This window comes from Halichoerus grypus, chromosome 3 (assembly GCF_964656455.1).
Source record: "Halichoerus grypus chromosome 3, mHalGry1.hap1.1, whole genome shotgun sequence".
NCBI classification, from domain to species: domain Eukaryota; kingdom Metazoa; phylum Chordata; class Mammalia; order Carnivora; family Phocidae; genus Halichoerus; species Halichoerus grypus.
The window spans coordinates 64,184,766-64,197,972 of record NC_135714.1 but is presented as its reverse complement, the minus strand read 5'-3'; the positions used below and the strand labels follow the sequence as shown (position 1 = coordinate 64,197,972).

At 41.1% G+C, this 13,207-nt stretch overlaps 1 protein-coding gene across 1 annotated transcript in view; it reads right to left on the bottom strand.

The window, feature by feature from the left end:
- Positions 1-12,442, bottom strand: part of CFAP299 (cilia and flagella associated protein 299) — a 554,803-nt gene extending 542,361 nt beyond the window's left edge. The window contains exon 1 of the mRNA XM_078068194.1: positions 12,250-12,442. Within this exon, the coding sequence (XP_077924320.1) occupies positions 12,250-12,360 (111 nt within the window). The 5' untranslated portion in view covers positions 12,361-12,442. The remainder of the gene's footprint in view (positions 1-12,249) is intronic.
- Positions 12,443-13,207: the final 765 nt, after the last annotated feature.

The window sequence follows — 13,207 nt, the reverse complement described above, 5'->3', positions numbered from 1 at the left end:
GTAGACAGATAATGGAAAAATAGGAAGGGAGGAAGGAAAGGAGGGAGAGAGGTTTGACTGATTATATCCAGTACTCTACAAGTCTGCTGTGTCCACTTTAGTTCTAGTCATACTCTTCTCTTTTTTGATATACTAAAAAAGCTTCACAAAAAGCCCTCTTGCCTCTATTTGTACACCAATACAAGCCATCCTCCCAGTGGAAGATTTGAATGATTAAATACAAAGTGTCTGTTGAATTTACTGACACATCCCTCATTTGAGACCATAGAAAAAACAATTTCTATTAAATGATGAAGATGGGAACCAGCTTGCAGTGGGTTAAAAAGTGAAAGATGAGGAAATGAAGACAGTGATTATTTTACAATTCATTCCAGAATAATAACTATAAAAAGGAAGAAAAGAAAGATATGGTAGGGCAAGATAGAGAGAACTCAATGGGCACAGAAAGGGACTCTGGAATTAAAGGTGAGAGGAACTAATCAGTACAGACAGTTCCCTAAAAGCATAAAAGGGAAGGGTACAGAATGCAGGTAAATATCATCAATCAAGGGTATTAGCTGCAAACAGCAGAACTTACTGTCATCAGTCCAAATACAAAAAGAAATTATTAAAATATGATGCCCCCAAATCCCAGGGAAAGTTGAGTTAAGCCTACAGAGCCAGGAACAACACTCACAGCCACAGGAACTGTTTCAGCAAATATTCCTCTGCTGCCACCACGGAAAACAGATACGGTAACTCACCATTTGACCGAGGACATTAGACCCCAGAACTTCTCCACTGCATCAACTGAAAGCCAAAATCTTCCACACCTCATTCAATACAAAATGGATTCAGGGCGCCTGGGTGGCTCAGTTGGTTGGGTGACTGCCTTCGGCTCAGGTCATGATCCTGGAGTCCCGGGATCGAGTCCCGCATCGGGCTCCCTGCTCGGCGGGGAGTCTGCTTCTCCCTCTGACCCTCTCATGCTCTATCTCATTCTCTCTCTCAAATAAATAAATAAGATCTTAAAAAAAAAAAAAAAAAATACAAAATGGATTCCACATGGTGCTTTCTTCTTCCTGTTACTCTTTTCTAAAGAGTGGTCTCATGCAAGTGTGTGTGATTGGCAGTGCGTATGTACCTGCAAAGATAACACCAGAAGCAAGGGAAACTGAGAAGGTGGGTTTCTGTCGCTACCTTAGGAAGGTGGGACTCAGCGTTGGGAACATTCTCAAAAACATTATAATAATAATGAGTGTTCAAAACGAGGACATATTCAGGAAGCAGACAGATAAGCATTACATGTGGTAGACACTATTAACAGGAGGGAAGGAAGAGCGCGTGCAAAGAAATTAAGGTAGTTTTATAAGTTTCATGGTAGAAAACTGAAAAGGATTCCAGCTCAATTGCCTTTTCTTTGTTGACTTTGAGGGGTGAAGGTCATCTATTAAGAGTCAGAAGTCTAAAGAGAGTAGAGAAGGTCTGAAAGAACAAGTTGTGAAACAAACAAGGGACATATCAACAGGCAATTCACAGAAGACATGCAAATGGTCAGGAAACATATAAAAAGATGATCAACCACACTAAAAATCAGGGAAATTAAAATTAAAACCATGAGCTTTTTTTTCACATATGATACTGGCAAAAAATGATAGGGTTGACAATATGAAGTACTGGTGATAGTCTGAGGAAAAAGGTGTCTCAAACACTGCTGTCGGGAGAGTATATGGCTACTCTGGAGGGCACTTCGACCATGTCCATTATGAGCCATCAATTCTACTTTTTGATATATATTTTTTAAAGATTTTATTTATTTGAGAGAAAGAGAGCACACAAGCGGGGGAGGGGCGGAGGAAGAGGGAGAAGCAGGGTCCCTGCTAAGCAGGGAGCCCGATGCAGGGCTCAAGCCCAGGACCCTGGGATAATGACTTAAACTGAAGGCAGACGCTTAACCAACTGAGCCACCCAGGAGGCCCTCCACTTTTTGATATATCTACAACTGCACAAAAAGAACATGTACCAAAGATGCTCATTTCACTGTTGTTCATGAAACCGTAATAAGGAAAACAAACTTCTAAAGAACCAACCTTAGTAAATAACAGATTCAATGCAGCAACTTGAATCTCAAGAATCAAGAATCACCAGAATCTCAAACACATTCCTTCATTATTGATTGTATAACAGCCCCAACCTTCCTGACAGTCAGGGTCAATTATTCTTGCCAAGATAGTGGCTGTCTTCTTGCCTCCCAATTCCTAGACAAGGAGCCTAAAGATTCCAGGGAAGAGTTGTAACTTACATTCAGTGGGACTCTGACTGAGTCACCTGATGGGAGTGTTTCCCCATTCAGTGCTGTAACAGCACTCCAACCGGTCATAAGGGTTAACTTGCTTCAAGCTTATGTACCTCTGCTTGCTGACCTAAATCCCTTGATATGTAGCAGAACTAACACATTCCTTGAGATTTTCAGACCACTGGCCTTGAGGAGTGAAGGATCAAACTTTCCCAGAAGATAAGGCCTGACTACATTAGAAAACAGCGGCCATGGATGCCAACAAGTCTGTTCAGGGTCATGAAGGCAGATGACTAACTGCCTGGGCACCTGCTTCTCCTGCTCACAGCCCGCCCCCCCGCCCCCCCCCCCCCCGGTTTACAATAGCCAAGACATGGAAACAACCTAAGTGTCCATCAACAGGTGAATGGATAAAGGTAAGTGGATAAAGAAAATATATGTGTGTTAGAATACTATTCAGCCATAAAAAAGAAGGAAATCCTGCTATTTGAGACAACATGCATGGACCTTGAAGGCATTATGCTAAGTGAAATAAGTCAGAGGACAAATACTTCATGATTTCACCTATATGTGGAATCTAAAAACAAAACGAAACAAAACAAAACAAACTCATAAGGAGATCAGATATACGGTTACCAGAGGAGAGATGTGGGGGAATTGAATGAAAGCAGTCAAAAGGTACACACTTCTAGTTATAAGATAAATAAGTACTGGGGATGTACTGTACAACATTTTAACTAAAATAAATACTGCTGTATGGCATATTTAAACATTTCTAAGAGAGTAAATGCTAGAAGTTTTATCACAAGGAAAAAAACTTTTCTTGCATCTATACAAGATGATGGATGTTAACTTACTGTGATAATCATTTTGCAATATGTGTCAGTAAGTCATTACTTTGTACCTCTTAAACTTATGTAGTGCTCTCTATCAATCATATCTCAGTACAACTGAAAGGAAAAAAAAAGAAAATATTCCATACGGACTTAGACAGTATAGCTGGCATGTGACTATACCACATATGTCCATTCCTATCAGACTGAATTGCTGGCCCTTTCAAATTGGAAGGGGTCCACCATGGTCCATCTTCCACCAAGTGGCTGGTTGGTTACCTTGAGAAATGGTGCTCTAGCAGAGGACTGGCCTGGATTGCTGACAGGTTGGACATTCAGAGGTCTCAGTAGCTAGATCAGCCTTGGTAAGTGGGAGCACATGCTGTGAGGTTCCTGCATAGCCCCACCTCTGCTACCGTAGCCCCCTCTTCCACGGGCCCCTCATGCCGGCACTGAGGTGGTAAATGAAAGAGGCAGGCTGGCAGCAACTGGCCACATCCCTCTGCCTACCTGGCTATGTATGCCTCTTCTGCGCTAGGCACATCGTGACCACTTCCACACGAGCAACCACATTTGCTTCTGGCCTTTACCACTGCCTACCTGTCCTTATATAGTCTGTGAACCACTTCTGTGTTCACAGAAAGTGGATGACCTCTGAAAGGATTCTGCCTTCCCACAATCTTTAAAGACCTCACCTAGATGCAGCGACAGTGCAGCTACTGTCCATTTTCAGTTTGCACCCACATACCAAATGGCTCAATTATACAACGAGCTCGGACTTTTCCCTCCACAGAGCCATACATGGAAGCTGAGGAAAAGGTGCATATCTAATAGCCGTGAAAACCTGGGATCTAGACTCCTGCTTACTCAGCTGGCACACCTACTTTGTTCCCACTCCTGCTCTATCCCAGATGTACTACACCTCCATCTAATCATTGTTGCTGGGCCTGCCTGACCGTAGGACTCGGTGGTCTGAAAGAACTCAGCTCATTATGGGCAGTTCCAAGTGCATGGCCCCTTGCTGATTCCATGACCAGCTGCTCTATTTTTACCAGAACCCAGTAGTATGGCACGAGTTTCTGGGATATAATTCCCTTTCTTAAGGACATATAATTCTCCTCTGCTTATAGCACGGACAAGCACTCAGCCTCTCCTGACCCCTTGCTTGCTTGGCTATGATGCACTGCCTTACTTTAATGCTGTTGCTAATATTGTGTCCCTTTACTGTAATAAACTCTAGATTTGTAAGCATTGTCATCGTGGGTCCTGTGAATCTTTTAGCAATTAAATACTGCTCAACCATCACTGTTAATGTAAAAACCTAGAAAGGTGAATACTCAGAACAGATAATTAGCTGATTATTTACTGATAAATGTTGCTGACGTTTTTCAACAAAACTACCACTTTGATTAATATATCATTCATTCAATTTTAAAGATTTCTCTTATAGTTGTTTGGTCAATCGGTAGCTTTTTATAACTTTTTTTTATTGTAAAATAAAACACAGATACAGAAACCTATACAAAAGAGATGTGACAGAGTTTAATGTTATTGTAACATACACCCTTGTAACCCCATTCAAGAAATAAAACTCTGCTAGCATTTCAGGAGCTCCTTCATGTACCCCCTTCCTACTATTCTTTTTTTCCCCTAAAAGTAGCCACTCTCCTGACTTTTACAGTAATCACTTCTTGCCATTTCTTTATAAGTTTATCAGCCAAGTGAGTATCCCTAGTTACCAGTTTAGTCTTGCCTACTTTTTAAAATTTCATGTGTCTTCTAGATTTCTCTGAATTTACACCTACCTGCTCCATCCCCTTCCTTTGTAATGAAGAATGTGTGTGGTTTGATCTATCGTTTCCTACCATCTGGTTTTGCTGATTGCATATCCGTGGTGCAGTTCAATGTGTTCCTCTGTCTTCTCTCTGTCCTGCAAATTAGCAGCTACACACAGAGACTTGATCAGATTTAGGTTTGAGGTCTTTAGCAAGTTGTTAGTGGTGTTTTGTTCTTTCATGCACCGATGTGGGGTTTTCTCCATGTGACATTAGCAGCTGTGGATGCTCAGTGTTACCAATCCCTACGATGATATCATCTTATTTTTTTCCTAGTGTTCTTTCTGTAACACATTAATTAGGAAGGACCCATCATAAAACTGGGTTATTGTATATTGATAACAATTTGTGCCCTTTACATCTGAAAGTCGGATTTGCTGGATATAAAATCCTTGGTTCACCATTTTCTTCCCTTGAGCATCTTAAAAAAGTGATTCCAATTTGTTCCAGCATAAAACATATTAAAAAGTCTGATGATAATTTCATTTGTTTTAACCTGTAAGTCATCTGTTGTTTATGTCTTGAAGTACAAATGACTTTTTGTCTTTTTCTTTAAGGTTCATATACTTTTTTGGAATGCCTGGGTGGCTCAGTCAGCTAAGTGTCTGCCTTCAGCTCAGGTCATGATCCCAGGGTCCTGAGAAGGAGTCCTGTGGCGGTGTTGGGTCCCCTGCTCTGCAGGCCCCTCCCCCTGCTCGTGCTCTGGCACGCTCATGCGTGCATCCTCGCGCGTGTGCACTCTCTCTGATAATTAAATAAAATCTTAAAAAAATAAAGTTCATATAATTTTACTAGATACATCTTGGTCATACCTGGTTTAAATTCTTAGGTACAGAGTGTATTCTTCCAATATGTCATTTTGAATCTTTTTTGTTGTTTATTTCGAGAGAGTTCTGAATTATAGTTTCTAGGATTTCTTCTGTTCCCTTGCTCTCATTTACTTCTTCACGGACTCTTATTATCTATATGCTGCACATTCTTTCTACCTTCAATAATCTTTGCTTGAATCCTTTATCTCTTATTCTTTTTTTACTTAAAATTTTCCTTTTTTAATAATTTTATTTTATTACACTATGTTAATCACCATACATATCATTAGTTTTTATTTATTTTTTTAAAGATTTTATTTATTTGACAGAGAGAGAGACACAGCGAGAGAGGGAAGCAGGGGGAGTGAGAGAGGGAGAAGCAGGCTTCCCGTGGAGCAGGGAGCCCGATGTGGGGCTCGATCCCAGGAACTGGGATCATGACCTGAGCCGAAGGCAGACGCTTAAAAACTGAGCCACCCAGGTGCCCCACATCATTAGCTTTTAATGTAGTGTTCCATGATTCATTATTTGCGTGTAACACCCAGTGCTCCATGCAATACATGTCCTCCTTAATACCCATCACTGGGCTAACACACCCCCCATCCCCCAAAATTTTCCTCCTTTTAACCATCTATTTCTTTAGGATATCATCTACTCTGTTTATACATTCTTGTGTTCCTTCTAGGTAGTTTTCATTTCTAAAGATTTCCTTTTTTCTTAATTATTTCCTGAATTCTGTCACATCATCTCTGAACTCTTTCATGTGTATGTCATTTTCTTAATGTCTTTTAGTTTGTACTCAAAAAGAAGGTCACAGTTTTGTTAGGGAGGATAGGAATGCTATTCTGCTCCTTACCCTCTTTTCTCTTATAAATTTGAATGGGCTTTGACCTCAATGCTTTTCTATAGCTCATTTTTGGTTCTCCTGAACTTTTAGAAGAAACTGTGGCTTATAGAACTTCCCTGTTCTTTTGTTTCCATACGGTGTTCAATTGGCACTTGCATTCTGGGTTTTTTTCTTTTACCCTCCTGCTTTTATCTTATCTTTCTCCTTCAAATTTTGTCTCTACTGTCCCCATCTGGCTCAATGTTGATTCCACTCCTAACAGCAACTCCACAGTGTGGAGCACTGCTCAAAAGTCAGCTATGGAAGGTAGTTTCAAGAGTTCACACCGGCTACATTGCTGTAGCTCCTTCAGACCTTCCCTGGGAACCTACATACTCACCTGCTACTGAGCGGCCAAAACCCCTCCCACTTTTAGCTGCTGTTCTCAAAGTGGACCATTCCACTACCAGTGAATAGCTGTTGACTATTTTGCTCTTTCTTGTTTAGGGGTCCTTTAGATGCCCCATTGTCCTCTCTACTTTTCTACCACATGGATGCCAATACCTTTTAGATGTTATGGCTATGGATGATTTCTCCCCATCTGCTTTAATGTTAGGGGTCATAGAAAGAACTCTCACCTAGCTTTGTGTAAATGTTGTTCAAGGGTTTTTGGTTTTGGTATCCAACTGCTCTTGGCTTCTGAATCATCCCATTCTCCTTATTTCTTCCTATTTTTCTGAACCCCCTTATCATTATCCTTGTGAGCACCACCTCCATGCCCACACCTTAAGTAATGGCTGTTCTCCAGCATTTTGCCATAAGCCCCCTGTCTTCTCTCATTCTCCACACTCAGACACCTCCCCTGCCTCCACTCATGCCCTCCAGCAGTAGCTTTTGAAGTCAATATAGTACCAGATGAAAGGAACATACTTTAAATACAAAGAATATAGATTTGGGGGGGGATTGTTTGAGACACTGAGGATGATACTAGGCTCACAGCATTTAAAATTTGTCATTATGATGGTTTCAGAAGTACTGTGGATACGCATTCTAGATTCAGTTTCACCCCTGATCATCAGAATTCATGTCCTTGAAGAATTAGATGTTTACTTAGAGATAAGCACCTCTGTGAACCTACTGAAGGAAAAATGTAGGACTCCTCTTAAGCAGAGAGTGGCTAATTTATGCCAATTTTTTTTTCCTATTTAATCAACAAAAGAGTACAGCTGATTCTGAAATATATGAAGTAAGATTATTTCATAGAAAACATCATCTACTCTGTACCTGATCCAATATATAGTAGAAAAATACAGGAAAAATGCAATAAATACTGGTTTGTTATTAGCCGGCTTATTGTATAATCATGGTAAATTGTGCTACTGGATTTTTCCTGGCATCTCACTTAATCAGTGTCTGCCAAATAATTTTAAGATTATGTCCAAAGGTTTAATTTGTGTGATTTATTTCTAGTTTCTAAATAATGGGAGGATAATCTCTAAACAAAACTTTCACACTGCTAATCTCTACAAGTAATTTAGCCACAATTAGGATGCATTAGTCAGGGAAATTTAAAAACAATTCTAAAAACACCCCTTGATTCCTTACCTGGGAAAAGCAATTCGATAGGTCTTTTGGTTCTCTAGTGGCCACAGACGGCCACAGCTGAAATGAAGGGACTGTGTTTATTCAGCATGGAAGAGTTACCCAGAAAGAATCTGGAAAGTCATAGTGCAAAAATTTTGCTAAAATTTTTCAAGTATTTTTATATCAATTTAGGGGATTAATTTAATTAGTTTAAGGTAATACTAACTCCTAGAATAAATATTGTTATTTGGTTTAGCAGAGATAAATCTAATTGCTGATACTGTTATAAATGTCCTCTCATGAATTATAGGAAGCATCCAGTAAAATGAGCAAAGCACAGTAGACATAGGATGAAGAGCCTCTTTTATTCTCCTTAACCATCTTACCCTTCTCCATCTCATCAAATAGTTGACTGGTGCAGGTCTTCATTTTTTTCTCCCATGTCCCTTCCTTCCTACTCCTATTTTAGTATATGTGCTGCCAAAGTGAGCACCCTTCCTTCCTAATCTTAATCATATAAAAACACTGCAGTTAGTATATACATATACTACTTGTATACTTATAGTGGTCTGAGATGTTGAATGATAATATAGAGGTCAGGGTCGCAGCAGCCAAATTCAAAAGAGATGCTTAAAAAGAATAAAAGCACAATTTACAAAGATATCCCAAGATTAATGGAAACCAACATAGGATGATGTAGTATCAGAGGCTAGCAACAGTGGGAGGTCATTAACACCATTAGGCCTAAAAGGAGACAGGAGAGGAAACAGTTCCTAGAACAGAGAGCGCTGCCAGCACCAGGAGAGACTGCTATAGTTGATGGAATGAGAAGCCGGCCAAACCTAAAAGATGCAGCCACTTCCAAACCACAACCAGTAGGAATATGAGAGGGAATAAATTCTCTAACTCCTCTTCTTGCCCTCTGATCTCCTATCGGCTGAAACAAAGCCAAAGCCAAAAGAGCCTGGTTAAAGACTGCAGAGGACAGCTTCTAGGGACACACATACGGGTGGAGAAGAAGAGAGAATGCATCCAGCAAAGATAATATGGCCGCTTTGTATGTGAAGCACTGGTACTTTTACTGAAATTAATTGAAAACTTACAGCCATAGAATAATATTCTATATAACAGAAGATTAACTGGAAGATAATAAATACTTGCAAAATGTTTGCTGAATAAATAAAACTTAGACTGAACTGTAAGCACAATACTAAAGTTAGGTGACTATGGGGCTCCTGGGTGGCTCAGTCGGCTAAGCTACTGCCTTTAGGTCAGGTCATAATCCCAGGGTCCTGGGATGGAGCCCCGTGACGCCGTGACTTCGGCTCACTGCTCAGCAGGGAGTCTGCTCCTCCCACTGCTTGTGCTCTCTCTCTCTCTCTCAAATAAATAAATGTTTTTTAAAAAATAAATAAAAAATAAAGTTAGGTGACTAGAACTGATTCTTACTTAAATTCCTAGCAATTAAGGCGCTATCTATTACAGTAGGCTCCCGCTGAAGGTTTATTAGATAGTTGGGTGAATACATGGATGCCTGGATGGACAGATGGATGTATAGATGACTCATAAAATTTTACACACATAACCTTTAATGTTATCTAGTACAGCCCCTTCACTTTGCAGATGAGGAAATGGAGTTTCAAACTGTTTAAAATGCAATACAGAATTAGAACCCAAATCTTATGACTCTAGGCTCTTCTGACTAAAATATGCCATCTCTCATTTACCATTTAAAACTTGCTTCAGTCACATCAAAGTCAATTACTGATGACAAACACACACACACACAGAGTAAGAATCATCTTACAAAGTGGGATCCATGATCCATGGCACGTGCCTTCTATACTAGCCTTACTACTGAACCAATTAGGAGGAATCCACTTGTCTCTGTGCAACCTAAGTGAACAATAAACTTGCATCCACAGGAAGTATTTGAGCATATAAGTCCCCAGGGGCGCCTGGGTGGCTCAGATGGTTGAGCGTCTGCCTTTGGCTCAGGTCATGATCCCAGAGTCCTGGGATCAAGTCCCACATCAGGCTCTCTGCTCCGCGGGAAGCCTGCTTCTCCCTCTCCCACTCCCCCTGCTTGTGTTCCTTCTCTCACTGTCTCTCTCTCTGTCAAATAAATAAATACAATTTTTTTTAAAAAAATTTAATTTAAAAAGAGAATATAAGGCCCCAGAGCAAATGACACTTAAAAATTTTCATTACCCAATCCAAAATATACATACTTGCCTTAATACTACTCAATTAAATCTTTATCTTATTTTCTATGAAAGTATAATAAGAATAAGCTAAACCATGCCAAATTATAAGTAAATTTCTTTATCATTTCCCCAAATACATAATTTTCCATTTTAGAGACCTTTAAAATTCTGATTGATGAAACACAAAGTATTAATTTCTCACTCCTAATTAACGTTTTTAATTCTTACATGAAGAACCCAACCCTAAAAAAATTTTTGAAACCCTTCTTAAGGATACTAGGCTTAAGCTTAGCAATTTTCCACATGTAGTATAAAGATGATTTTATCCTATTGGTATGTTTATTATCTCTATTTCATTGTTGTTTATTTAAACACGCAAAAATGTTGATGCAAACACTGTTTAGTACCATTAATTTTCAGTCTTCGTTTTAGTGTTTTAGATGCAATGTATTCATGACTTTAAACAAACTGTGTAAAATACTAAAAAGCTTGTTTTGAAGCCAGAAGCTATGTTGTAAATATCACCGGGATGTATTTTTTTAACAGATAATTCCAGAAAGATCAAATTACTTGTCCAAAGTCACACAACTTGTTTGTGGCACATATAAGACTAGAATTATATGCTTCCACTTCTTAAAAACTATGTTCATGCCTAGCACATGAATGTGTTTTGAATAACAACAACTTTTCAAACCTTGCAATTAACATTTAAGTAAAACCCTGCTTAACGTGATCTCTGGAGTCCAAAAATTTCAATCCACTAAATTGCAGAATTATGTTGTTGCAGATATGAAATTTGGGGAGCTAGCTGCAGGCTCCAAAGCCTTCCCAAGACTCCGCTGTGATTTGGCGCCCACAGTGGCCCTTGTTCCGTCTGGCCTAAATAAGGAGGGGACAATTAGGGGTTGTGTCTTGGCCCCAGGCCAGTAGAATCTCCAGGGCAGTGCCCATTCGGTCGGCCTCCGTCTGGCAATAACCCAGGGCTATAGGGATCCACCGTTCACCTCCTGCCTCTCAGGATCGGTAACCTATTATTTTCCTGCCCATCCTGGCTCGCCTCACGGAGAACGCGAGACCTCTATTCCACCGCCCCCACCCTATATCCCCCCCCATCAAACACACACCTTTAAAGAAGCAGGGAGGAAGACGGTTGCTGAGTGGAAGCCAGTAGCCAATCCCATTACGTCCAATTTTGCGGTATAGCAGGCTTTTTTTTTTTTAAACTATCAACATTAGTTGTGATTCTCGACTCGATAAGTCTAAAGAATATGCCTGCACAACGACCTGTACTGCGTATCCGTAACTGAGGGGTTTTCTGCGCCAACTAGCGTTGGGTGGAAGTTTATGGTCACAGATGCCCAATATAACAGCAGATACACACCCCAGGTTGGTGTTGCCACGTGCCCTGGAAGGGTACTACTGTCTTCTCCGCTTTAATACAAACTGGCAAAGCAAAGAGAAACGGCGTGCCAGACGTGATTTACATACAGCCCAGCGCAAGGGTCTCCGCGGGTCTCCGAATCCAGCCTCCTCCTCAAAGGCAGTGATTTGCAAGGAGCAGGCAGGGAGGAGCACGAGAGAAAAACACACAGATATTGAAAACTCCCCCGCGTGCGTGCGTGCGTGGCTGCGCACGCGCGTGTTTCCGCACCGCCCGCCACGAGGGGCGCGAGATCCGCACGGTCCGAAGCCGCGATTCAGCGATTTAGCTCCGGCGCTTCCCTGGCGCCGCCGTCGGGAAACTGCGGAGCCTGACCTCGCCGGGGTCCACCGCCAGGGGGCGATCACCCCACGACGCGGGGACTCTGGAAGGACTGAGAGGGAGGAAGGCGGGGGAGGGGCGGAGGGGCGGAGTTCCACTCTGGCGCCGCGACCCTTACCTCCAGGTAGTACAGGTCCACGGTAGTGATCTGCGAGTCGAGGAAATCTTCATAGGTGTTGAACTGAGTGACTATGTTGTCCACGGCCGTCAGCCCCTCGTCCTGATCCATCGTGATGCCCGGGCCAAAGCGTCCCTAGCGACCGAGGCGCGAGGGCCGGGTCCGGAGGTTCCACCCACTTCGTTTCTTCCAATCAGTTGGGAACCGGTGCGGAGCCCTGTCGGTTAATCCCGCCCCCATGTTTGTGTCTGAGTTTCAAGTTTCCCTGTAACTCCCGGGAATACGGTCTCAAATGACCCGCTCCAAATTCAGGTCTGGCACCAGTCAGCTGACTCAAACCTTGGTGAAATGTGGAGCCACGTGAGAGATGCAAATTACAATCCAAAATTAAAAATTATGAGACTGCCAGGATGTGTAGACAAAATATTATAGATCGGCGCTATTAATCTCGTTCCAAAACAGTGTTACGCAGGGCAGAAATATCGAGGTATATATATATATATATATGTACAGGTACCTGAAGGTCTATTTTTGCAAGAAGTGTATCTCAAAACAGAAGTCTTTGGAAACGGTCTTGTGTCCAAAAACAATAAAATATTTAATGATTTGTTAAAGTATTTTAAAAATTATATCTTAAAGGCAAATTATTGCTAATGCTTGGAAATGAGGAAGAATTTATGTATTTCCCAAATTAAAGAAATTCAATGAAAATATCTTTGAAGACCTCTTTTAGCCCCAAGTGCTTGTTTTTTAAACTTTTTTAAACTTTGTTTCAATAAGCACACAATGGAAGACCTTGCTTTTGTTGAAGCTGCCTTTCTTAAAGGGCAAAATATCTGTGGAAAATTAGAAAGTAAAGGCGCTTACTAAAGACTTTTCCTTTAGAACCAGTTTTGCATTTTTAAAACGGATTTAAAGTAATCCAACGTGAAAGCTGGCAAAACTTTTTAGAATTCAT